The following is a 25,088-nucleotide window of genomic DNA, read 5'->3' on the forward strand; positions in this document are numbered from 1 at the left end:
ATGTAATAATATATATATATATATAGTATTATATTATTTTGATAGTATAATATATATACATGTATGTATATATATGGTTATACATACATATGTGTGTATAGATATAGATATATATATATGGCAAGGGAGAGAGAAGAGTGGAAGACCATCTCAAAGTTTTGATAAGGAAACGGGATGAATGGTAGTTATTGACAAAAAAATAGGTTTGAAGGAAGTATAAAGAAAACAAGTCTTTGCTTTCTATGAACTCATACTTTAACAACACACATATCAGCCTCTTAAAAGTACTATGCTCTTTCAGTTCATTCAATTCAATGAAACAAACATTTTACTAAGTATAGATATTATGTAAAAGGCACCATGTTGGCCCGTGGAGATGCAGAGACAAAGTTACCCTTAAGGACCTTATATTCTACCGAGGGATGCCATAAATAGAGAAGTAAATTCAGTTGTTGTCACTTTTCAGACATGTCCAACTCTTTGTGATACCATTTGGGGTTTTCCTGATAAAGCTAAATTCACCATTTCCTTCTTCAGGAGAGGTAATTACATTCCAGCTAACTTAGTCAGGGAAAGAACACTACAACTTTGGGGAACCAGGGAGACTTTAGGAAAGGAGTGGAAGCTGAGCTGGACCTTACAGGTAAGTCGGGATAAAGAGAGGCAGAGATGAGGAGGGAATAAATTCAAGACATGGAAGATGGCTGATTCCAAAGCAAAGAGATGAGAAGTATAATACCAAACTTTGAGAAGGACTAGAAATCTAATTAGTTTGATGATAACACAGAGTATTTATAGAGAAGTGTTATGAAATTTTATTGCAAAGTCAAGGTAGAAAGTCAGATTATGCAGGACTTTAAAGGAAAGACTGAGGAGCTTATATTTTATCTTAAAGGGAAGAAAGCAACAGTGAAAGGTTTTGGGCAACAAAGTGACACAGTCAGAATTGTGTCAGAGGGAGACTGATTTGAAGATAGTGTGGAAGGATTAGAGGAGGGAAGAAATTTGAAGAAGGGAGACCAATTAAAAGGCTATTACAGTTGTTGACAGTGCTAAAAGCTGTAAAAAAGGTCAGGTAAGAATAAGAACCGAGAAAAGGTCAACAGATTTAGCTGTCAACAGATCATTGGTAACCTTTGAGAAGTCAAATTCAGCAGAGTGATAAGGTAGGAAACCCATATTGCAAAAGGCTGAGAAGTAAGTGGAAGAAGAATGTAAGTTTGGCTATGAAAGGGAGGACACGTAGAGGGTGAATTCCCAGGAAACTCTCCTTCCTTCCTCAATGAGGATATTGCCTTGCTCCCATCGTTTCGGTTTGCTCCAACTCTTGTCCTCATATTGCTGTTCAATCATTTTTCAGTTGTGTCGGACTCTCTGTGATGCATTTGGGGTTTTCTTGGCAAAGTTACTAGAATGATCTGTCATATCTTTCTCCAGCTCATTTCACAGATGAGGCAACTGAGAAGAAACACTGACTTGCCTAGGGTCATGCACTAGTGTCTGAGGTCAGATTTGAATTTAGGAAGATTAGTCTTCCTCATTCCAGACCCTGAGCCACCGCACCACCTACCTGCCTTTCTTTATACTAGACATCTTCAGTATGTCTACTGATGCTTCTTCAACCATCCTAAGTTCCCAGTTGTTCAATCTACTCACTTCTCATGACTTTGTCCTCTATTTCACACAGAGAGATGCTCTCATCTCCTTGATGTTCTCATCACCCACTCTGTTGTACTTCTATATTCACAAACTCTAAATTTCCTTGTCCTGATGGCAATATTTTATCATTCTTTCTTTCCCTTTGCCTTGGGAAGCCTAATCCTCTTCTTCATCCACACTGTGACCTCCGATCTCTACATCACTTAGTTCTTTCCTGGCAATTTTTTAAGTTTTAAATTTAATATTTAATCTAATGGCTTTTTCTCAGTTGTCATCCTTCTTGACCTCTCTGCAAACTTTGTCTCTGTTTGCCTCTCTCTCTCCCCCTAAATACTCTTATCGAGTTTTGTTTTATTTTTTGGAAAGGAGTCAATATTGCATTCTACCTATCTAACCACTTCTCAGTCTTCTTTGCTGGATCTTTATTAAGGTGTCCCCTAAAGCTGTTTTGGCTCCTCTCGTCTTTTGCATCTATGTGATCACACTTGGTGATCTTATCAGTTTTTATGGATTCAACTTTCATCTCTATTTCATTGAAGTTCTACTTTTTTCACTGAAGTATTATACTCCATTTTGCTAGGTAGATGATTCTTGGTTTTAATCCTATCTCCTTTGACCTCTGACATATCATCTGATAAATCTATGAATATAATGGAACACTACTTTACTATAAGAAATGATGAACAGGAGGACTTAAAAGCCTGGAAAGACTTATATGAATTGGTGCTGAGTGAATTGACCAGAATGAGGAGAACTTGATACACAGTAACAGCCACAGTGTGTGAGGACTGTTTCTGATAGACTTAGCCCTTCACAGCAATGCAAGGACCTAAAACATTCCCAAAGGACTCGAGACAAAATGCCCTCCACATCCAGAGAGAGAACTGTGGAATTGGAACTCAGAATAAAGCAGACTATTTTCTCTTGTGTTATGTTTTGTTTTGCTTTGGTTTTTCTCATAGTTTCTCCCATTCGTTTTAATTCTTCTATGCAACATGACTAATGTGAAAATGTTATGAATAAGAATGTATGTGTAGCACCCATACAAGTTTGCAAGCCATCTCAGGGAGGGAGAGGAGAGGAAGGGGGAGAAAATTTAAGACTTATGGAAGTGATTGTTGAAAACTGAAAACAAATAAATTAATTAAAATAAAGAAAGAGGCTGCTAAATCTTGTGTTATCCTGATGGTATTTTCACAGTACTTGAATTGTTTCTTTCTGGATGCTTGTAATATTTTCTGCTTGACCTAGGAACTCTGAAATTTAGCTACAATGTTCCTAAGAGTTTTTCTTTTGAGATCTCTTTTAGGAGGTAGATTGGTGGTTTCTTTCCATTTCTATTTTACCCTCTGGTTCTAGAATACCAGGGCAGTTTTCCTTGATAATTTCTTGAAAGATAATGTCTAGTCTCTTTTTTTGATCATGGTTTTCAGGTAGTTCAATAATTTTAAAATTATCTCTCGTGGATCCATTTTCCAGGTCAATTGTTCTTCCAATGAGATATTTCACATTGTCTTCTATTTTTTTCATTCTTTTGGTTGTATTTTATAATTTCTTGATTTCTCATAAAATCATTAGCTTCCATTTGCTCTATTCTAATTTTAAAAGAATTATTTTCTTCCATGAGCTTTGGGACCACTTTTTCCATTTGGTCCATTGTACTTTTTAAGGCATTCTTCTCTTCATTGGCTTTTTGGACCTCTTTTGCCATTTGGGTTAGTGTAATTTTAAAGGTGTTATTTTCTTCAGCATTTTTTGGGGGACGTTTCCTTCAGTAAGCTGTTGACTCATTTTTCATGATTTTCTTGCATTAGTCTCATTTCTCTTCCCAATTTTTTCTCTATTTCTCTTACTTGATTTTAAAAATCATTTTTGAGTTCTCCATGGCCTGAGACCTATTAATATTTTTCTTAGAGGATCTGGACGCAGGAGCTTTGGCTTTGTTGTCTTATTCTAGCTGTTTGTTTTGATCTTCCTCATCAGTAATGACTTAAGAAAATGCCTCTTCAATGAGAAAGTAAGAATCTATAGTCTGACTCTTTTCCCTTCTTTTGCTCATTTTCCCAGTCAATTACTTAACTTTTGAGCTTTGTTAAGTAGAGGGTTCAGTTCACCCCGGGGTAGCCCAGCCTGAACTGACGCTCTGCTCCCAACCTGGAAAAATAAATCATTCCCATCAAACTTCCAGATTGTCTTGGGCTGGAAATTTGCTTCAGTTTGTCATTTTGTGACTTCTGCTGCTCCACAATTTTTAACATCATTTTTTACAGGTTTTTGAGGGGTTTGGGGGGAGAGCTGTGGCAGGTCCCTACTTCTACCCCACTATCTTGGCCCAACTATCATCTCTATGCAGGTGATTCCTTGGTATATATAACCAGCCTTAATCTCTCTAAAGAGTTCCAACTAGGACATTGGATGTCCAATAGGCATCTCAAACTCAACATTTCCAAAATGTAACTCATTATCTTTTATTTCCAACCCTCCTTTCTTCTAAATGCTACTACTGATGGAGGTACCACTATCTTCCTAATCACCCACATTCACAAACCTTGGTGTCATCCTGGAATCCCAGCCTTTTAATTGGTCTCTCTTCTTCAAATTTCTTCCCTCCTCTAATCTACACTATTTTCAATTCAGGCTCCCTCTGGCACAATTCTGACTGTCACTTCTTTGCCTAAAAGCTTTCACTATTTCTTTTTTCTCTCTAAAATAAAACACAAACTCCTCAATCTTTCCTTTAAAGCCCTGCATAATCTGACTCACTACCTTGTCCTTGCAATAAAATTTCATATTACTCCCTAACAAATATTCCATGTTGCCATCAAACTAATCAGACTTCTAGTCCTTCTCACAGAACATGAGATCATTCCAAAAGTCAAATTTTGTTCCTATATAACTCTCTCATCAATGTCACTTCTCAACAATGTTCTTAACTACCAAAACATATAGCCACCATTCTTATATATGTCTTCATCACCTCTTACCTGGACTACTAAAGTAATATTGTAATTGGTCTCCCTGTCTCAGGTCTCTCTCTACTCTAATTCATGCTTTATTCAATTGACAAAGTGATTTTTCTTATCATATCACTCTCTTTACTCAATATATTACAGTTGTTCTCTATTTCTTCTAAGATGAAATATTTGTTTGGTATTTAAAAAGCTCTTCACAACTGACCTCTTCCAACTTTTCTGGTCTCATTACACTTTACCTCCCCTCACCTACTTTATATGATCCAATTGTACTGTCCTATTTGTTCTTTTTCACACACAATGCTCCATCTTCTGACTCTCCCGTTTTACTTTTGCACTAGCTTCCTTCATGGGACAAATGGGTGTTGCAGTGCAGAGAGTGCACTCATCTTCCTGAGGTCAAATCTGGCCTAGCTGTGTCACCTTGGGCAAATAATTTAACCCTGGTTGCTTCAGTTTCCTCATCTATAAAATTTGATGGACAAAGAAATGGCAAGGCGCTGTAGTATCTTATCCAAGAAAACCCCAAATGGACTCACAAAGTGTTGTACATGACTGAAAAATGACAGATTCCCTCATGTCTAGAATGTTTTGGTTCATGGCTATGTCTCCTAACTTCCCTCAATTCCTTCAGCATCTGACTCAAATTCTATCTTTTGCTGGAGACCCTTCCATCCTTAGTCCCTTTCTTTTAAGATTACCATCAATTTATACTGTCTGTATCTTACATGTACATAGATATCTGCATGTTTTCTCTTCATTAGAATGCAAGTTCCTTAGGGAGACCTGTTTTTTGCCTGTCTTTGTATCTCCAGCACCTAGCAGAGTGCCTCTTAAGTAGTAAGTGCTTAATAATTGCTCATTCACTGAATGGATAATGATAGCCCAAGGAGAAAGCAGGGTCAAGTAATTTTCTTTTTCAAGAGTGGTAAATATTTAGGGATATTAATAACAACAATAACTCACAATAACAGTAATATGGTGCTTTAAGGTTTTCAAAGAGCTTATGTATAGAGGGAAATCATTAGATTGAAACTCAATCAACCATTCAAGAAGCATTTTTAAGCACCTATTATGTGTTAAGCACTATCAGGATTTAGAGCTGGAACAGATATTAGAAAATATTTGCTGCAGCAATTCCCTTATTTGAATGATAAGAAAACTGGAGTCCATAAAGGTGAATTGACTTGTTCAAGGGCGCAAAGGATTGGTAATTTAGAAGGAAATTATAGGATGATAAATTTTGAGCTGAAAGATACCTTAGTGGTATCATGGAGCTCAACTCCCTCATTTTAGAAATTGTGATAACCTCCTACCTCCACTCTACCTTAGCTATGCACAGAAAGTGAAAACCAGAGAAGATAAGTGACTTGTTCAATACAACACCAATATTAATCAATAAAGACTGGAATGCTCTACCACAGATTGGGCACAGATAATTTGTGTGACATTTGGGGTGGATACTCTAAATATGTGCATCCTACATTTCCTTTGAGCTATTTCAATCCTGTTTTGCTCATAGAGCACAGCATCTTTTCTGATGTGGGCATGCCATGCTGAGTGATCCTGTACCAGTGTCTCCCATGTCACACAATCAGTAAAGATGGGATTCAAACTCAGTTCCCTCTCCGATGGTCCTAAATCCAATTCTCCTTCCAATGATCTATATTAGCTCCCTCAATGAATATAAAGAATCTTTTTCAAGAGATACAGATCTAGTATGAGCAGTTTGGCAAAAGGAAATGAGAAGTTGGATGATGATTTTGAAAGGTACAAAACAGAGAGTATTTGGTTAATTTGTTTGTTTAAATAGGAAGACCTAGGGTTGTTTAAAAGTGTAACTGGAGAAGTCCATGAAAGGGAAGCTACTGAAGATATTAAAGAAGCAGGATTGACTGCAAGAATGAGGTTTTAGAGAATAATTTTATAGGTTTCTGAATTTTATATCCAAGGTTTTTTTCTTTTCACTAGACCCAATATTTCTATAATTATACAATCCTTTCAGATGCTGCACCTGGCATCCCTAGAAGTAACTTTTAATTCTGTCTCCTTTCCCTTTAGTCTGATTCCATTTTAGGGGACTAATGTTGTCATTATTCCAGTAAATTAGAAGTGAATCAATAATGCATTAATATGAATTTCACTTCTGTCCCTTAAAGCATTTTGTTTACAGGATACTGGGAAAGACATAGACAATCCAAGTCAACTTCTATCTTGAAACTTGATCCTGTGTCATATTTGCTTTTTAAAAATGACATTAAAATTCTAAATTTTCACCACTGATTAAATGCTGGGGTTTCAAGCATGTAACTTAGTTCTAAGGTTATTATCTTGATTTAGTTAAAATCTCTCTATGAACGTTAGTTTGCCATGACATCTCTAATAATTACAAAGAAAATGTTCTTTTAAAAAAGATTTTGATGTCACGAATAGAAGTAAATACTGTCTTATTTGATTATTTACCGTACTCTTTTTATATATATACAAAAAGCTTCGAATGACAACAGAAATTGGTGCCCTGGGGCCTTTCATACAACAATTTTCAGCAATTCTACTAATTAACATCCTTCCAAAGTACAGCAATATTAAATTGTTTCCAGATGATATGGGAACAGCCACAATAATATTACAAATGGGAACTCTCTGTTGCACTAAAAATGACAATTTATTTTATAGAGTTTGACCATTTGAAAATATATGAAAATTCCAATTCACTGAGCTTCAAATCATAAAACTTCTTAAGAAAAGTCTCCAAGTATTATGTACAATGAGGAAAATTTTTTAAAAATGGAAGAGAGGAGGTAATTTATATTTTTTTCTGAATGATTTTTCTATGCATATCTTCATTTGCTGTTAAGCCATGTATAAATTAAATTTGGGTCATGGTCTTTGCACTCTGAAGAAACAAAAGGGGAGTATTTATTCATTGACCTCCCTTTCTCCTCTATTCTCCCTCCCCACAAGGAGAAGGATATAAGATCCTTGAGGGCAGGGACTGTCTCATGGTCAATAGAGCCACTGTGCTGACCTCATTGTTGTATTGACCTCATTGCCTGTGAAACATGTACAGTCTACCATTGCCATGCCAGGAAACTGAATCACTTCCATTTGAAGTATGTTAGGAAGATTCTGAGGATCACCTGGCAGGATAAGGTACCAGACACTGAAGTCCTTACTTGAACTAAACTGCCAAGCATTCAAACTATGCTTCAGAGAGCACAACTCTGATGGGCTGGCCACATTATTCAAATACAAGATGTTCGCTTGCCAAAAAGACTTTTATAGAGAACTTGCATGGGGCAGGCCATCACATGGTGGTCAGAAAAGGCAATAAAAGGACACTCTCAAAGTCTCTCTTACAAACCTCGGAATTGACTGTGTGACATGGGAGACACTGGTACAGGACCACTCAGCATGGTATGCCCACATCAGAAAAGATGCTGTGCTCTATGAACAAAGCAGGATTGAAACAGCTCAAAGGAAATGTAGGATGCACAAATTTAGAGTATCCACCCCAAATGTTCACACAAATTATCTGTGCTCAATCTGTGGTAGAGCATCCTGAGCTTATATTGGCCTGATCAGCCACAGCTGGACACAATGAAACTCTGCTTTATCATAGTAATATCATTTTGGTCCTCTTCAAGAATGAAAGACAACAACCAACCAAGCGATTAGAACACAACCTTCCATATAAAGAAAGGAACAGTGAGTGGCCTTTGATAGCTATTGCACTGTAACCGATGCTTAGCACAATGCATAACACATAGGAGGCATTTAATAAATGCTTATGGAAATTCTTGGGTCAAGAAACTTTCTTTTTTAATGCATTGCTCTACTCTGCAACTTACAGAGTCCAGACTTCACTGTTCTGACTAAGCTGCCTGCTCCCTCTGCCCCTATAATCTCCTTCTCTTCTTGAAAAGTTGCTCTCACTATTTCCATTTTGAAAAATGGCTGACATCCACTATCCTTCATTCTCTGGGTTTCACCACCATGATCCCATGTCATGATTGCTCCCTGCTCACCAACTTCTCAGCTTCCTTTTGTGTTGTCTTCGCTCTTTAGAATGTAGACTACTTGAAAGCTGGAGACACCTTTCTTTTTGTTTATATTTGCATCCCCAGTGCTTAGAACAGTTCCTGGCACCATAGTAAGTATTTAATAAATGAGAGTTGACTTGACTTGATAGCCCTAAAACACAGCAAGGTTAGGTGGCTTGCCCAGGGTCATATAGCTGCCAAGTATAAGACAGGGAACTTGAAGAGTTGGATAAATAGTTGACCTGTAAGGCAAGCACATCTTTCTGGCTTTATCCTCTGTATCATACCACTTAGCACACAATAGCTGCTTAACAAAAGCTTGTTGAAATGCATGATTGAAAATCAATCGTTTTCCAGGTATACTAAAATTCTGCTGTAATGCTGAGGGTAACGTCAGTAGGAACAGGATATTGCCAAGTAAAAGAATGTTCTTCTTGCCAGGGAAAGGTGGAATCCTGTTCTGGCAAAGCAGATGACTTTAATATTGAATAATTAGAGTAGAGTCAATATGGTGGAGAAAAACCAGGAAGGTGCCTGAGCTTTTCCCAGTTTGCCTCAGAAGCAATGTTAAGTCAAGCCTCTAAACCAGTTCTGGAGTGAAAGAACCTACAAAAAGAGGGAGTGGAACAAATTTCCAGCCTAAGATAATGCAGAAGGACTACAGGAAAGGTCTGTCTCTTTTGAGTAAAAGGGGAGTGCAGCCCATTGCAAATGGTATCTAGGCAAGCTGGGAGGAGGATCTTAGCCATAGCACAATGTCAAAATGTCTACATGTGAAGCCTCAGAGGGGAATGTGAATTGGTCTCAATGACTAAGAAATAGACTAATGAATTAGTGAAATAGGCTAGGTACACAAGACATAGTAATAAATGTTTATAGTATTCTACTGTCTGATAAACCCAAAGACTCCAGCTTCAGGGATAAGAGTTCACTATTGACAAAACTTGCTGAGAAAACTAGAAAATAGTATGGCAGACACTAGGCATAGACCAACATCTCACACTGTGTACCATTATAAGGTCAAAATGAGTACATGATTTAGACATAAAGGGTGATACTACAAACAAATCAGGAGAGCAAGGACTACTTTACTTGTCATATTTATGCAGAAGGGAAGAATTTATGACCAAACAAGAGATAGAGAACATTATGAAATACAAAATGGATAATTTTGATTACATTAAATTAAAAAGGCTTTGTGCAAACAAAACAATGTAACCAAGATTAGAAGGGAAACAGAAAGCTGGGAAACAATTTTACAGCCAGTGTTTTTGTAACAGCGCTATTTCTAACTGAGTCAAATTTATAAGAATATAAGTCATTACCCAATTGATAAATGGTCAAAGGATATAAATAGGCAATTTTCAGATGAAGTAATTAAAGCTATCTATTTTATATGAAAAAATGCTCTAAATCACTATTGATTAGAGAAATGCAAATCAAAACAACTCTGAAGTACCAGCTCATAACTATCAGATTAGCTAATATGACAAAAAAGAAAAATTATAAATGTTGAAGATGTGGGAAAATTGGAACACTAATGCATGGCCCAACCATTCTGAAGAACAATTTCGAACTATGCCCAAAGGGCTATAAAAAACTGTGCATACTCTTTGATCCAGCAATACCACTACTACGGTTGTATCCCAAAGATATCATTAAAAAGGGAAAAGGACCCACATGTACAAAAATATTTGTAACAGCTCTTTCTGTGGTGGCAAAGAATTGAAAATTCAGGGGATGCCCTGCAATCAGAGAATGGCTGAAAAGGTTGTGATATATGTATGTGATGGAATATTATCGTGCTATAAGAAACAATAAGCAGGCACATTTCAGAAAAAGCTGAAAAAACTTTTGCGAAGTGATGCTGAGTGAAGTGAGCGAAACCAGAATGTTGTACACAGCAATACTGTATGATGATCAACTATGATAGACAGCTCTTTTCTCAGCAAAACAATGATCAAAGACAAACCCAAAAGACTCTAGATCAAAAATTCTGTTCACATCCAGAGAAGGAACTGTGGAGTCTGAATGCAGATTGAAGCATACTATTTTCACTTCTTTTTATTTTTTTTCTTTCTCATGTTTTTTTTTCCTTTTGTTCTGATTCTTCTTTCACAGCATGACTAATGTGGAAATATATTTACCATGATTGTACATACATAATCTATATCAGATTGCTTGCTGTCTTAGGAATGCAGGAGGGAAGAAAAGGAGGGAGAAAAATTTGGAACTCAAAATCTTATAAAATGAATGTTGAAAACCACCTTTACATGTAATTGAAAAAATAAAATGTTATTCATTGAAAAAAATTACAAAATGAAATTTTACTACTAAATCTCAAAAAACCACAATTGCTATCTCAGGTTTCCCTCATCCTAGATGTAATTGGTGGAAAAGATAGAGGCAAAATTTTCTGTCAAATTAATAATTACCCCCATTCAATTCACTGGATTGCACATGACAAAGAAGGCCATTAGCTTTTACTGAATAATTTAATCTCAGCCTGTTTATGACTTCTTTAGTTTCCATGTAGAAGTATAGGAAAAATATCTCAAACTCAAACCCAAATTTTCATTTTTTTAAAAATACAAACTATTGTTAGCTGTCCCAGATGTCAAATTCAAAAGACATATTTACCAACTACAAAGTCAATAATAAGTTGGATTCTTTTCAAGGTCAGGATAAAAACCACTCTGAATGAGCATGGAATGGATCAACATTCTTTACCACATTCCAGGCAACATAAAAGTTAATATAAAATGGATGATAATTTGCAAGTGATTATGTTCTACACCATAAAAAGCAACATTATCTTGATATATTTGTATGGTATAATTACTAAGCAATACCTTGAAACAGTGTCAGGAAACAACTCGTTCCTTTACAAGAATGATGAATACGATGTTTGTCACTATTACCATATGATAAATGGCACCTTTTTTATTCATGAAGCTAGAGATCAGACTCAAGATAAAAATATACATCATATTCAATTTATTCCAAAGTTTGTTAGAATTAGTCTCTATTACTTCAGATGGATATGATAACAACCACTTTTCACTGTTTTGCAGATGAAAACAGTGCATGCCAAATGATAGTTTTACTTTCCCTGCAACTTTATTAAAACCCTCCAACAAATTCTCTAGTGAATTAAGGTTTTATAGAAGACATGCTGGTCTGTATTCTAACAGGAATATCTCATATGATTGTTCAAGTATCAGAGCACAATGCCAATATATCTCACAGGTGATGAAGACAAGATCCATACTGTAAAAATAGTCTGCTATGGCAAGAAAGGGAAAAGTGCCACAAGCAGCAGCAGAGGCATTGTGATACAAATTACTTCATGGGCATACATTTGATAAAATTTAATGGAAGAAACTATTCAGAACCAGCAATGACTCTATATTACCTTTGTCAAGTTGCATCATTACTTTACTTTTCTGGACTTCAGTCTCTTCAGTCATAAAATGAAGTGAAGAGATAACCTTTATGGGCTCTTCACCTCTAAATCATGATTCCAAGGGGATGGGAGGGAGAGGTGGATCTTTGTAACAGTGGCTTAGATGGATTTACAAATTCTATTTTAAGGAAAATACAAGAAATCCAATTGCCTTCATAATATATCAATACCATACCATGAGAACAACTGGAAGATTTAAAATGCATCTACAATGTATTAAAAATACACCTAAGACTTTAGAAAAGTAGTACTGTATAGTAGAAAGAAAGATGGCCCCCAAGTCAAAAAGACCTTAGTGAAAAGTTTTGCCTGAGACGAATGCCAGTGTTATGACTGGGAAAATCACTTCACTTCTCAGGAAACTCTCCATGACAATAAGGAGCGGAAGAGTTGCCAACCTGTATTAATGGAAAGATTTGCTACATCAAGAAAGTTTTCAAGTACTAATGAAGTCACCTCAATATTTTGGGGAAGAAAAAAAACCCACTTTAGAAAATCATTCATAATAAGGAATGTCCTCTTTATAACAACTGATTTCGGAAGAATAGTTATATACTTAATGTTGAAATTCATAAGGAAGAAAACAATTTAGAAAACTACAATTTTCTATCAGTTGTCTTGATAGGAGTTAACATGCATCCTTCAGCAGCTGTACTCCAATCAGCACACTTTTAAAGTGGCAGAACTATGTTGAGATCTGATATCAGAAAAGAAAACTGTTCAGCTGGGAATGTTCAGAAAGAATGAAATTCTTGTGCTTAGGGAAAATGAGGCTCTGTCCCTAAGGAAACATCCCAAAAGAGGTGAATTAGGAAGAGTCAAAGACAGATGATAATGGGTACTTCCCTTTAACAGGTTATTTAGAACCATTAGCATAAGGAGACAAAAAAGAAAGAAGCTAAAGCTGAGAATAAGGAAGGTTTATTCTGGGACAGGCCAAAAGTGGAAGAAGGTTAAGGTAGTATATTTAACAACTTGTTAATGACAAACAGCTAAGGCTATCATGAAACAGATCCAGCTGGCTGAAAAGAATGAAATGACCTGTTGCATCCTGAAAGATAGAGAAAGAAAATTGATTTTTTTTTAATGAATCATCATTTAACTTTGTTACAGGTATGCCATTTAGTTTTAGGAAGGTTTTTTTTGTTACTTTACTGCAACTGGTGTTTTTTAAAGATTAAAAATTAGTTTCATTATTAGTGAAAGAAGTAAAATTAAATTATTATTATACAATGTATGCATGAATGTAATACATTATTTTCTTAGTAGTCAAAAATACTGAATGATTAGTCAGCTTGAAAAATAGAATTTTAACAAGTTCACTAAGTTTCAATGAGTCAAGAATTTTCTTTGTTTTTAAAGTTAGAAAAACTATGGTTTTTTTTATAAGAAAGCTCAGTAAAAGGCAACCAGGTGAAGAGGGCCATCACTAAAGAACACTATTGGGTATAAAGTAATGGACAAATCTCTTGAAAACACAACAGAATGTCAGGCTTGGGTTAATATTTATAAATTGTATACAGACCAATAGCATTGTAAAACCCAGTGCTACTGGAGAAACTACAAATCACTGCGTTCAAGAGACAAGCCTGGAATTTTAGTAAAACCAAAATCTACAGCTAAGGAAACAGCCCTATACTTATGTTTTAATGCATTTGCGTATTTCTTCAGATATTATACTGGCCAGACATGGTGGTGCACTGTTGTCATCCTTGCTCCAGCAGAGGCTGAAGCTGATAGAACATTTGAGCTCAGCAGTTCTAAGCTAAAGTAGGGCTTAAGAGTATTGGGTGTCTGTATTAAGCAACTGGCACCAATATAATGAACCTTTGGAGCAGAGAGGGCCACTAGGAGACCAAAGAAGGGTGAATCAAGCCAGATCAGAAACAAAGCAGGTCAAAGCTCCTGTGTCAGTTAGCAGTGGGATAAGCCCATGAATGATTAATGCACTTCGAGTTTGAGTAAGACAGGGAGACCTGGTCTCAAAATATTAATTAATAATAAAAATGATGAAAAGTTATTATTGTTGTTGCTACTGCTGCTAAAATATTGACCAAGTCTGATGTACCAAAAGAGGAGATGGGTGGGCTGTTTATGCTACCTTACTATGGATATATATGCACTGTCAATCTTGGAATTGACCAGACTTTCCCATCTCCGTCTTGTACACAATCTTGGGCTACTGCAGCACAGTAAAATCAAGCTGACCAAAATAACTTCCCAAAGACAGAACCCTTCATTTCAGTCACTTTGGTGCAGTTACTGCGTATGTGGACCTCACCCAAGTCAACTATGAAATTGCTTTTTGGCACCATGAAAGCAGACAGATGTTAATAGTTGAAGCAATAAATGGGGGCATCTGGAACATCATGATAGCAATCAACATTGCATGAAAGGAATATCTTTTAAACACTGTACCAGCAGCAAATATAATCATTCAACTTAGGTTTACAAACAATAGTCTGAGCACACTAATAGATAACATGGGTTAGTGGACCATGGGTATATTTACTTAAGCGAAGAGAAATGGAGGGTATTAAAGCAAATTATGGAGAAAATGGGCATTTGGAGCCTAAATTTTCCAGACTGCATCTCTACATTGATCAAATTCATGAAATAACTGTCTAATGGTCCAAATCCTTTTTTTTTTCCCTTTTGCTTGGAGATAGTGTCTTAATGTTTGTTAATAGTTAGGCTATGCACAAATAAATTATTCCTTTCACAACCAGATCCTGGACTTTTTTGGGGGGAGGGGGAGACAAGGGTGGTGGAGAGAGGTAAGAGGAGAGTCTGAGAAAGTGGAGGAGAGGGAGAAACGAAAGGCAAAAGTAAGTTACTCACTTAAGATAAAAGGAAAAGGATACACACTGAGAGATACTTAGGGGATTAATAATATGCAGATTTTCAGACCTCTCTTACTCATCTACCTCATACTGCTGACAGTGATGTACACAATGGTATATAATTATCTCAGCATAAAGGAGGTATGTTTATTAAGGCAGGGTCATTGATAATGTGGTATAAAATGATCTCAGCACGTCCATGGTGGACACATGTTGAAATGCTGCTCTTGAATTAGTGTTCATGACATAACACTATTAAAACCCTCAAATTAAAGATCTATGTGTGCACACCTGCTGCCTGCCCCTAGGAAAGAACTAAGTAGGCAGTTTTTACTCTGTGGTTTATTATACCTATATTCTATGCTTTTAAAGTGATAACATGCAACCCAGCAACACATAAGCCACTTTAAAATAGTTTTAGTAGCTGGCCAAATCCATTTTACTTTTACAGCCCAAATTAGAGTGAGAAGAGTACCTGTAAAATGGCAACCTCATTGCGAAGTTGACTTTCTTGTTTCGTTGGAAATCTTAACTTGTCAATGATTTTAATAGCCACATCTCTTCCTGTTTTACGATGCTTTCCTACAAAAGAAGGCAATAAGGGGCCATGTTAACACAACAATCAATTATTCCTTATTACACCTGAAATGATTGCCCATCTTAGAAAGCAAATTTGTTGGCATTATTTGGGATGGGGCAGAATTTTCATAGTATTAATGGGTGTTCTCTGAAAGGTTCTGAGGACTATATGCCTCTGAGATCCCTTCCAGCTCTAAATCTATGATTCCATGATATTTAATGAGGAAAAGCAAAGGAAGAAATTATAAAGCAAAATAAATTCCAATGTATATTCCAGAATCATAATTTTAAAAACCAGAATCTTGTTGTGAAAGGAATAATATCCCTAATAACATGTATTCATATCGAAAATGATTCTATTATCTGTCCAAATTAATTTAGATCCTCCCTGTTATCAATTTTCCAAAACATAGTTCACATTCATCATACAATTCAGATCACCTAGATATATGTGTATGTTTGTGTATGTGTGTGTGTGTGTGTGTGTGTGTGTGTGTGTGTGTGTGTGTGTGTGTAAGAACATTGGAAACTAGCCATGCCAGAAAGATGTTAGTAAAGTCTCACGGCTTAATACATTGACAATGGTGTTAGATGAAATGTGGCAGTACATATGAGTCCCTACCTTAGTTACTGGGCATATTATAAAGAGGAAAAATAAATAAACACTATGCATGAGGGAGAGAAAGAGTATTAGGAAGAATGTGAAAGACCAGAAGCCAATGGGAAACCATTCACAAGAGTATCTGGGAGCTTGGGAATCCTAAGCTGTATGTGAACAGAGTAGCAAAGAGTGATAAACTTTTATCCCCAGGATGCCTGAAAAAATCAGTAAATATGACTGCACTGAGCAGAGTCTGTGGCGATATCCCAGAACATACTTTGGAAATTGTTTTCCCTAATAATTTCCTTCTTTGTTTTTCCTCATAAAAACAGAATACAAAAAAAGTTAAGTTAATAGAATCAGATTTAGAGCTATAAAGAAATCTCAGAGGCCCACCCGCTCATTTGACAGATGAGAAAACTAAGGCTCAGAACTGTTAAGTAATTTTTTAAAGGTCATATAGATAGCAGGTAGGACAGCTAGGATTCAAACCAAGACCTGGTGACTCCAAATCTTCATGACCTTTCTTCTCCAAAATTAAGATTGTTTCAAATAAAGGTGGTGATTATACCCTATAATAGAACATCATCAAATATTTTTTCTGAATTGAATGCAGAATATAAAATTATCTTTTAAGTGGAAATTGTACTGAAAGTGGGTATTTCAAAGCATTAAAAAAGGAATTTGGGACTGTTTATTTTTAATTATGTTTGATTTTGTTAGTGTGGGCACTCAATTCACTGATGCAAATTTTTCTTCAAGATAGTAGACAGTCTTCATTAGTTTCTCAGTGGAAAAAAATTCACCATCCCACAACCAAGGTTTTCTTAACTGGGCTGGTACTTAAATGACATCCATTCTATGGTTAAGTTCATACTTCAAAACATACAGACTTGGTAATGATACATAACATAACACACAACATAACAAAACAATATTTATATACTTTATAAAATTTTAGTCTTCATTTTGAACTAACATAAAAAAAGATAATTTCCACACATATACAGAACACAACTAAATAAGCAAGCTCTTCCTCCGCTATTATTTCTAGAAAACATTTTCCCCCATTTTTTCTCAATTACCAGAAGTTATTACTAGAATTAGAGATTATTGGAATTATCACTGAATGGTTAGCAATTTATTTGAGAAGGCTCTGTAATATTCTGGGATTTGATACAGTCATCAAAATGGCATCTATAAATGGAAGCATCCAAACAGTGACAACATCTAACTACAGAAAATAATCCATAAGGAATTCTTTTCTATTTGGATTTACACCAAGATGAATACTTTTGATAAACCCATAATTTCCTTTTTTGTGTCTCACCTGATAATGGTTAGAAATCATGTATAATCTTTTAAAAATCATTTTATTTTTAATTTATAGAACAAAACAAGCACTTATTACTATAATATAAAAAAGAAGCTTGCACATGAAACTGCAAATCTATTATGTGCAACTTGATATAACTTTTAAATATATAATAAAGTTACCATGTAAATTTTTCTTAATTTTTTCCTATTCTTTCCTCCTCCCCCAGAAAAGGCTACTGTTAGACGTAAATCAGTACATATGTGTAAAATGATTACATATGTCCTTCTGGTTATCAGTTCTTTCTTTGGATGCAGACAGCATCTTTTTTCATGTGTCCTTTATAGTTGATCTGGTTGACGTATTCACTCAAAGATGTACTTAAAATAATATTGATGTTACTTTATACAATGTTCTCTTGGTTTGGCTCAACTTGCTCTTCATTATTTCATGCAAGTAGTCTTTCCATGTTTTTCTAAGATCACTGAGCTTGTCATTTCTAATAAGTAATATGTTCCATCTTCTTCTAATTTTCTTGCAATAGCTCTCTTTATATTTAGGTCATTTGTCCATTCTAACTTTATCTTGGTAAATGGTGTAAGATATTGGTCTATGCCCACCTTGACATACGAATGGGAAACACGTTGAGAGAGAGGAACCTTGCTATGTTGAATCAAATGCATTATCTTAGTCAAACAGTGACCATCAGAAGAGAGGCAAAAAGAGATTAAGTAACTTGCCCACGCAACTAGTAAATGTTTGAGGCTGGATTTGAAGTCAGGTCCTCTTGACTCCAGACATAGTGCTCTATCTACTCTGTCACTTAGTTGCCCCCCAAAAAAGTATTTTCTATATCTTTCAGGTAACTGTGTAACTTTGAAGGCATGGTGAAAACATTAGTAAATGCTTTTCTGTTTTCATCTTGTAGTTTTATCAGAAATAGCTCTGAAATATGTGTACATCATAAAAACATAACTCTTAGAACTATATGGAACCTCAAAGATCATTTAGATCAGTGGCATCCATCTCAAATAGAAATGGAGGGCACTAAATTGTACATAAGGATCCTTGTGGGCTGTATATTAACTGAGACAAAACATATTAACATTACTTTTCCAGTATATTTATTTTGTTAAATATTTCTTAATTACATTTTAATCTGGTTCAGGGAACACTTGGGAGAGTTGTGGCACCAGTTGCATGCACGTTTGACACCTTTGATGAAGATCAGCCCCCTCATTTTGCAATGAGGAAACTCAACTCAAATTCACACAGATAGTAAGCAGGTGAGAAAGGCTTTGAACTTGGGACCTCTAACTCACAGCACTGCATGAAGTTGAATCAGTATTGATTCTTCAAATAGCTTCATAAAAGCAAATAAAGTGTGCCTATGTATGAGAAACTTTTGGATCTTCTCAGTGGCTTTGTTTTAGTAATCATACTTTCCATTTACTTTTATTAATTTTTTAAACATTATTTTTTACAGAACAATAAAAAGTAGTCTAATACATTCAAATACAATATATTCAGCTGTTCCACAATTAATGGACACTTCCTTAGTTTTCAGTTATTTGCTATGCCCCCCCCCAAAAGAGCTGCTGTAAATATTTTTGGGTATTTACATATATATATATATATATATATATATATATATATGAGAGTGTGTGTGTCCATTTTTTCTGTCTTTGACCTCTTTGATGTGAAGATCCCATAGTTGTATCCGTGTCAAAGGCTATACATAATTTAACAATTTTTAGGCATAGTTACAAATACCTTTCCAAAATTGCCCTACCATTTCATGTGTGCACTAACAAGGTATCTGCATGTTTGTTTTTCTACAGCCCCTCCAGAATCTGCCATTTTTCCTTTACTGTCAATTTTGCCAAGATGATGTATATAAGGTAGAAATTCAGACTGAATTCAAATTTTTATTTATTTTTAACTTCTTTCGTTTCCTGACTCTAAACTATATTGTCTAGGTTTTATATCCTTCTTTACATGGTTACTTTTGCAATGAAGTTGTTCTATATAGATCAATATGTATTGACACTCCTCATTTTTCTCACACTCCTCACAGAATTTCCCTACTTCTTCATTATCATCAACAAAAACTGATTCACAAAACTACAATATATTTAGTATGACAGTTTTGCTAAGCTCCGAAGGAACACCACTAAGCAAGACCAAGTCTCTCATGAAATGATTTTTCTTCTTGTCTTTAGACAGTTGTGAGGGCAAGCAAAGTAGGATTTTCTGCTGTTTTTGTTTATACCAAGAAGTATAATGCCTCTGAATAATGTGATTAAGGAGGATCATTCCTACCCACTGTTGGGCCTGAGAAAATTTGTATGTAGGCCACACCTTTTGTTAATGAGGCACTGATTCTCAAGGGAGGTGATACTTCTGACTCTAAAAGTGTATAAAGACTCTGAGGTGCGGTTTTACTTTGGGGCTTAGATTTTGGAAGGTTTGTGTGGCAGATGAGATTCTGGGAAGCTACCAAGCAGTCCCCCAGCTTTGAAAATCCAGATGTTGGTGCTCCCCTCTTGGGTAACTATGGTCAGACAGTTGGACCTGTCTGTTGATTTGTGATATATGTATTTATTATGGTCATGTCTGTTGATCTTTGATTTCTCTGTATTTTCTCTGAAGCTCAGGGTGCTAACTTTTCTCCTGGACTAACTGAATGATGCATGTGTTTGATTAAAGTGATTGTTAACTCCTCAAAAGTTGCCTTTCCTTTTAAAGAAGGAGATTAAAGAACCTGTGATAGCAGACCCCCCTGTGGATGTTGGGGTGCTTACTAATACAACAGTGCCCATTCTTTCACTTAATTTCAACTTCCTTACTTTTTCTGGCGTGTGTTTTTTTTTTTTGTACCGAGAATGTGAATATATTGATGGGATTTCAATTACTAAAATATTATGTCAGCTTTTTGGTCGTTGGACAAGAATCTCACATTTAGAGTAGCAACAGTTAAATGAACGTTTATAGATGCTCTAACATCTTTGTGATTTTAGGGACCTTCTGTTCCCTTTCCTGTTACTACATCATCATCGCTGCAGAAACAGAACAGGGTCACCCAGAGTTGAAGGCCACTTGTATTGAAATGAAGAAAAAATTGCATTAATAACTGAAAGATAGATCTAACTTGGATAGAACTGACAGAATAAAAATAAAAAGTTCAAAGACCAGACAATATATTGCAGAGAGAAAAAAAATAAGATGACTACTTAAGATGTTCTTGTAAACAAATGTTAACAAATGTTAATGAAGATCTTGAAGCCTAATGAAGCATAAAATTCAAGTGACACAAAAATTTACATGATATATTTTCTGATCATTTTAATGGACTGTTTTATGACTAATTCAATTTGGTGCAAGACAACTGAATTGAATTAAATGAGCATTATTAAATTATGTTTGAACTGATATTAAAGTAACTGATAATTGATAAATAGAAGCACATATAAAATGATTTTATACACACACACACACACACACACATCTGAGTCTAATGGTAACTAACCATCTCTGAGGAGGGGGAAGGGAAGGGAAGAAAAAAAGAAATTTACATGAAAAATTTATTATATATTTAAAAGCAATAGCAAAGTTGTGCATAAGACTTGCAGTTTAATTGTAATCACCTTTTTATTATTCTACTGTTATGAAAATGCTTGTTTTACTTCATAAATTAAAAGTAAAATTTGAAAGTAATTAAGATATCACTTTTTATTATGTACACAAATACATATATGCATGCATACATACCTAGCTGCTTGTACATATATCCATCTATCTAAATCTGTGATTTCATCTGTATGGAAACTCTTTATGCTAATAAAGACCAGTTACCATCCTGTAACTTCAGGTCTTACAGTCGCATGGGTAGTTAGAGACTTGCCCAGAGTCACAAAGTTTGTATGTCGGTGTGACTTGAATCCAGATCTTCCCAACTGCAAGGCTATCTCTCTACATTACACCATGCTTCCTCTCAGATGTATGACTTGTGTATGTGTATACACACACAGGATAATTATAGATCATATACATATGAAAGATGTATATGTCTTCATTAAACAAAACTTATAAGGCCGTTATCCACGTGACTTCTATTTAGAAAGCCCCACATGCCTTGTACTGTATTTTTCCCATGAAGACTATGATGACATCTTAATCAGCACCCCCAGACTCTAGCATAATGCATAATAAATAGGTGTGTCATGAATCCATACAAGTGCCGAGAAATTTAAATCAACAAGTTAGAAAGTACTTAGTGAATGGCCTTACCTCCGTAAACAATCCCAAACTGTCCTGAACCCAGTACCTCATCTGGAAAGATCTGATATACTGTACTAATGTCCTGTTGGTAACAAACACAAGATACAGCAACTATTAGCTGAAGGCAAAAAAGGCAAACCCACTCATTAAAGTAGGTGTTTGGAGAATTTTGTTTTAATCAGAAGTAGTCTATATCTAAACATAAACAGAAGACATATGTATACACACATATACACACATGTGCATATATGTATCTATACATGTATCTATATAAACACACACATGTGCGCATATGTATTCCAGGGTTACTTAGCTGACAAGTGTCTGTAATAGGACTAAAACCTTAATAAGTCAATAGTGTGGTGTGGCAGTCAAAACTTAACTTTTATTAAGGAAAGAAGGAAATAAGCATTTATGAAGCACTTACTGGGTACCAGATACTGCGCTAAGTTCTTTACTTATATTATTTCATTCGATCCTTACAATAACTCTGGGAGGTAGGCGTATTATTATCCCCATTTTACAGGTGAGGCAGTGGCTTGCCCAAGGTCACGTAGCTTAAATGTTTGAGGTCAGAATTGAACTCAGGTCTTTTCTGACTCCAGGCCCAGGGTTCTATCCTCTGTGCCATCTAGCTACATAGTGGGAGTAACAACGTCCAGCACAACGGAGATGATGCTATGCCCCGGCTAGACCACTTCTAGAATTTACCGTGATCAATTCTTGACATCAGAATTTAGGAAGGGCATTGATATAAGGTAGAGAATATCCACTGAAGGATTAAAATAACAATAATGTCAATTCTGCTAATAAAAGGCCTGGCTGAAGGAAACAGGGTTATTTAACTTGCAGAATAAAATATCTAGGGTAATAATCTTGAGTAGTGTTTTCAAATATTTGAAGGCCCATCATGCAGAAGGAGGATTATACTTATTCTTCTTGGTTCCTAAAAACTGAACTAGGAATAATGACTGAAAGGTGTTGATATAAGGTTTTGAAAGATGAGAACTGCCTTGAAGACAAGGGGAAAAGGAAAAAAAAATGATAGCATGGAAAAAGGTCAGGAAGTTGGGTACCTTTCTTCTCAAAAATCACAGAATCTCAAGAGTTCAAAAGATTCTCAGAGTCTATCTATTTCAATTCCTTGCTTGCATCGAGAACATCCTCTATCAGACCACAGAGATGTGGTCATCCAGCCTCTGCCTGACAGTCTTCAGATTTGGGAAGCTCACCATTTCTAAAGGATGCCCACACCATTTGGGAAAGTCTAATGTGAATATCTTCTTTACATTAATCTGCAATCTACCCCTTTTCTTACTTTGATCTATTTATAGTAATTCTGGCAAAACCTGGCAAAACAAGTCTCATCTCTCTTTTACAGAATGAACATTCAACTACTTGGAGAAAAGAACATGTCTTTCTACTTTCACAAATCTGTTCTCTAACTTAAATGCCAATAGACTGGTGAAATAATTCTCATATTACTTGGAATTTCTTTACTATCTTGATAATTTCCTTTGAAGATATTTCAAGCTAATCAATATCATCCCTAAAAATGTGGTGATCTAACCTAAATACAAATGTGGTTCAATCACATGGCAGAGCATTGAAGGGCATGATTCTTCCATTAAGAAACCTAAAATCACAGATATTTCAGCAGCTGTCATCGGAGAAGTAGCTTAAACTTGGAGTCCATCAAAACATTCATATCCTTGTCAGAAAAAAAGGACTGTTCAGCCATTTTCACCTCCCTTCCCAGACTCCTCAAATTTGATACTAATAAAATCGATTTTTCAGATCACAAATGGAGAACTTTACATGGATCTCTATTCTATCTTATTTAATTTAATTCAGCAAACAGTTCCATTCTCTGAGGTCTTTGGGACCTAAATTTTGTCAGTCAACATGTCAGCTATCCCTTCAGGCCCTTTTGTTTACAACCTCTTAACTGCTGGTTTGAAATCTAGCTAGAAATGTCAATGTTTCAGTGAGTTTTTACATTATTACTTAGAGAATAATTAAAACCCTACTGCTCACCCTGGAGGAAAGTGATCCCTATTCTCAGGAAATCACATCCTGAGAAGGATGGGGTGGTGGGGTGATGGAAATGAAAATGAATTGAGTTCTAGTGAAAGGCATTGGAAGGGGAGAGAAACTGATGAGAATTAAATTCTGGAGGCTTGGTAGGTAAACTGATCTAACTTCCTTTTTCCAAGAGTCTAGATTATGGAACAAAATGAAATTAAAAAAAAAAAAAGACAAGTTAAGACAATGACTTTGAAACTACAGATGTTTAAAAATAATTTAATATCTTCTCCCCATTCTATGTGGGTGATTTGCACAGAAACCAGTTTAATGTCTCTTTGCTGTTAATGGGGTTACTAGTGAGAACCCTAGCAGCACACTATTTGTATAAAGTATTTAACATTTGTCTGGGACAGGCAAGAACTCATGTAGATAAGAAAGATTCAAATTGGCCACCAAGGCTGAAGTAGACTGGTCTTAGGGACTGGCTGAGGGCCGTTATATAGCAGAAGGACATTATATGTAAGAGCTGAAGGACATTAAAAATAAGAGAACCCTGACTTTAGGTTAGACTATACTCTTTCAATGCAATAGTGTTGAAGGGACCTATGTGAGTGAGTTTACTTGGATTCTGGCATATGGTGGACATATTCATGATCTCTTTATGACTTTATATACTTCTGTTATATTTTCTTTCAGTCTTTGTCCTTTGTAATCAAAGGTCTATTTTTCAAATTTCTATCCTACTCTCAGATCCATCTGACTATCAAGTCCATGAATTTTGAATATTTTGGAAATTTTAAATTTTAGATACAAAGTTCCCTGGAGGCATGAAAATGAACTGGATAGATTTTGAAGTTTTCTTTTCCTCCTCATTATTTTTCTTATTGACTCTTGCAACCTAGAGTAGCAACAGTCATCTTTAAATTTTCTGGGAGGAAGAAACTAATTAAATCAAACTTCATAGAAGTAAACAATGACCTACACCAAGAAAGGGAAAATGAATACACATTTTCCCCACAGTCTTTGGATAAATTCTACTTTCTGTTTTTTTCTTGGGTTCATCAGAGACCTAATCCTCCTGAAAGCTGACTTATAGTTGAGACTATAGGAGTTCACTCTGTCTTTATTTTGGAGGCACCCAATGTCACTTAATTCCAATGAAAGCTTGTAAAAACATCCATTGAGTTAGAAAACTTCAGCAATGCATGGAACTGCATGAAATTAGATTTTTAAAGTTTATATTGAAGCTAAATAGGACTGAAAGTAGTACGCTGTGCCATAATAATGAAGGATCAATGCAT

At 35.6% G+C, this 25,088-nt stretch overlaps 1 protein-coding gene across 16 annotated transcripts in view; it reads right to left on the reverse strand.

The window, feature by feature from the left end:
• The window catches only part of PRKD1 (protein kinase D1), a 435,004-nt gene that overhangs the window by 51,871 nt on the left and 358,045 nt on the right, over positions 1-25,088 (reverse strand). For all 16 annotated transcript variants that reach the window (XM_072622711.1, XM_072622712.1, XM_072622718.1 and 13 more), the window contains 2 exons: positions 21,769-21,841; positions 15,459-15,565 (listed from right to left, as the gene is read on the reverse strand). In XM_072622711.1, the coding sequence (XP_072478812.1) occupies positions 15,459-15,565; positions 21,769-21,841 (180 nt within the window). The remainder of the gene's footprint in view (positions 1-15,458; positions 15,566-21,768; positions 21,842-25,088) is intronic.

This window comes from Notamacropus eugenii, chromosome 7, assembly GCF_028372415.1.
Source record: "Notamacropus eugenii isolate mMacEug1 chromosome 7, mMacEug1.pri_v2, whole genome shotgun sequence".
NCBI classification, from domain to species: Eukaryota; Metazoa; Chordata; class Mammalia; order Diprotodontia; family Macropodidae; genus Notamacropus; species Notamacropus eugenii.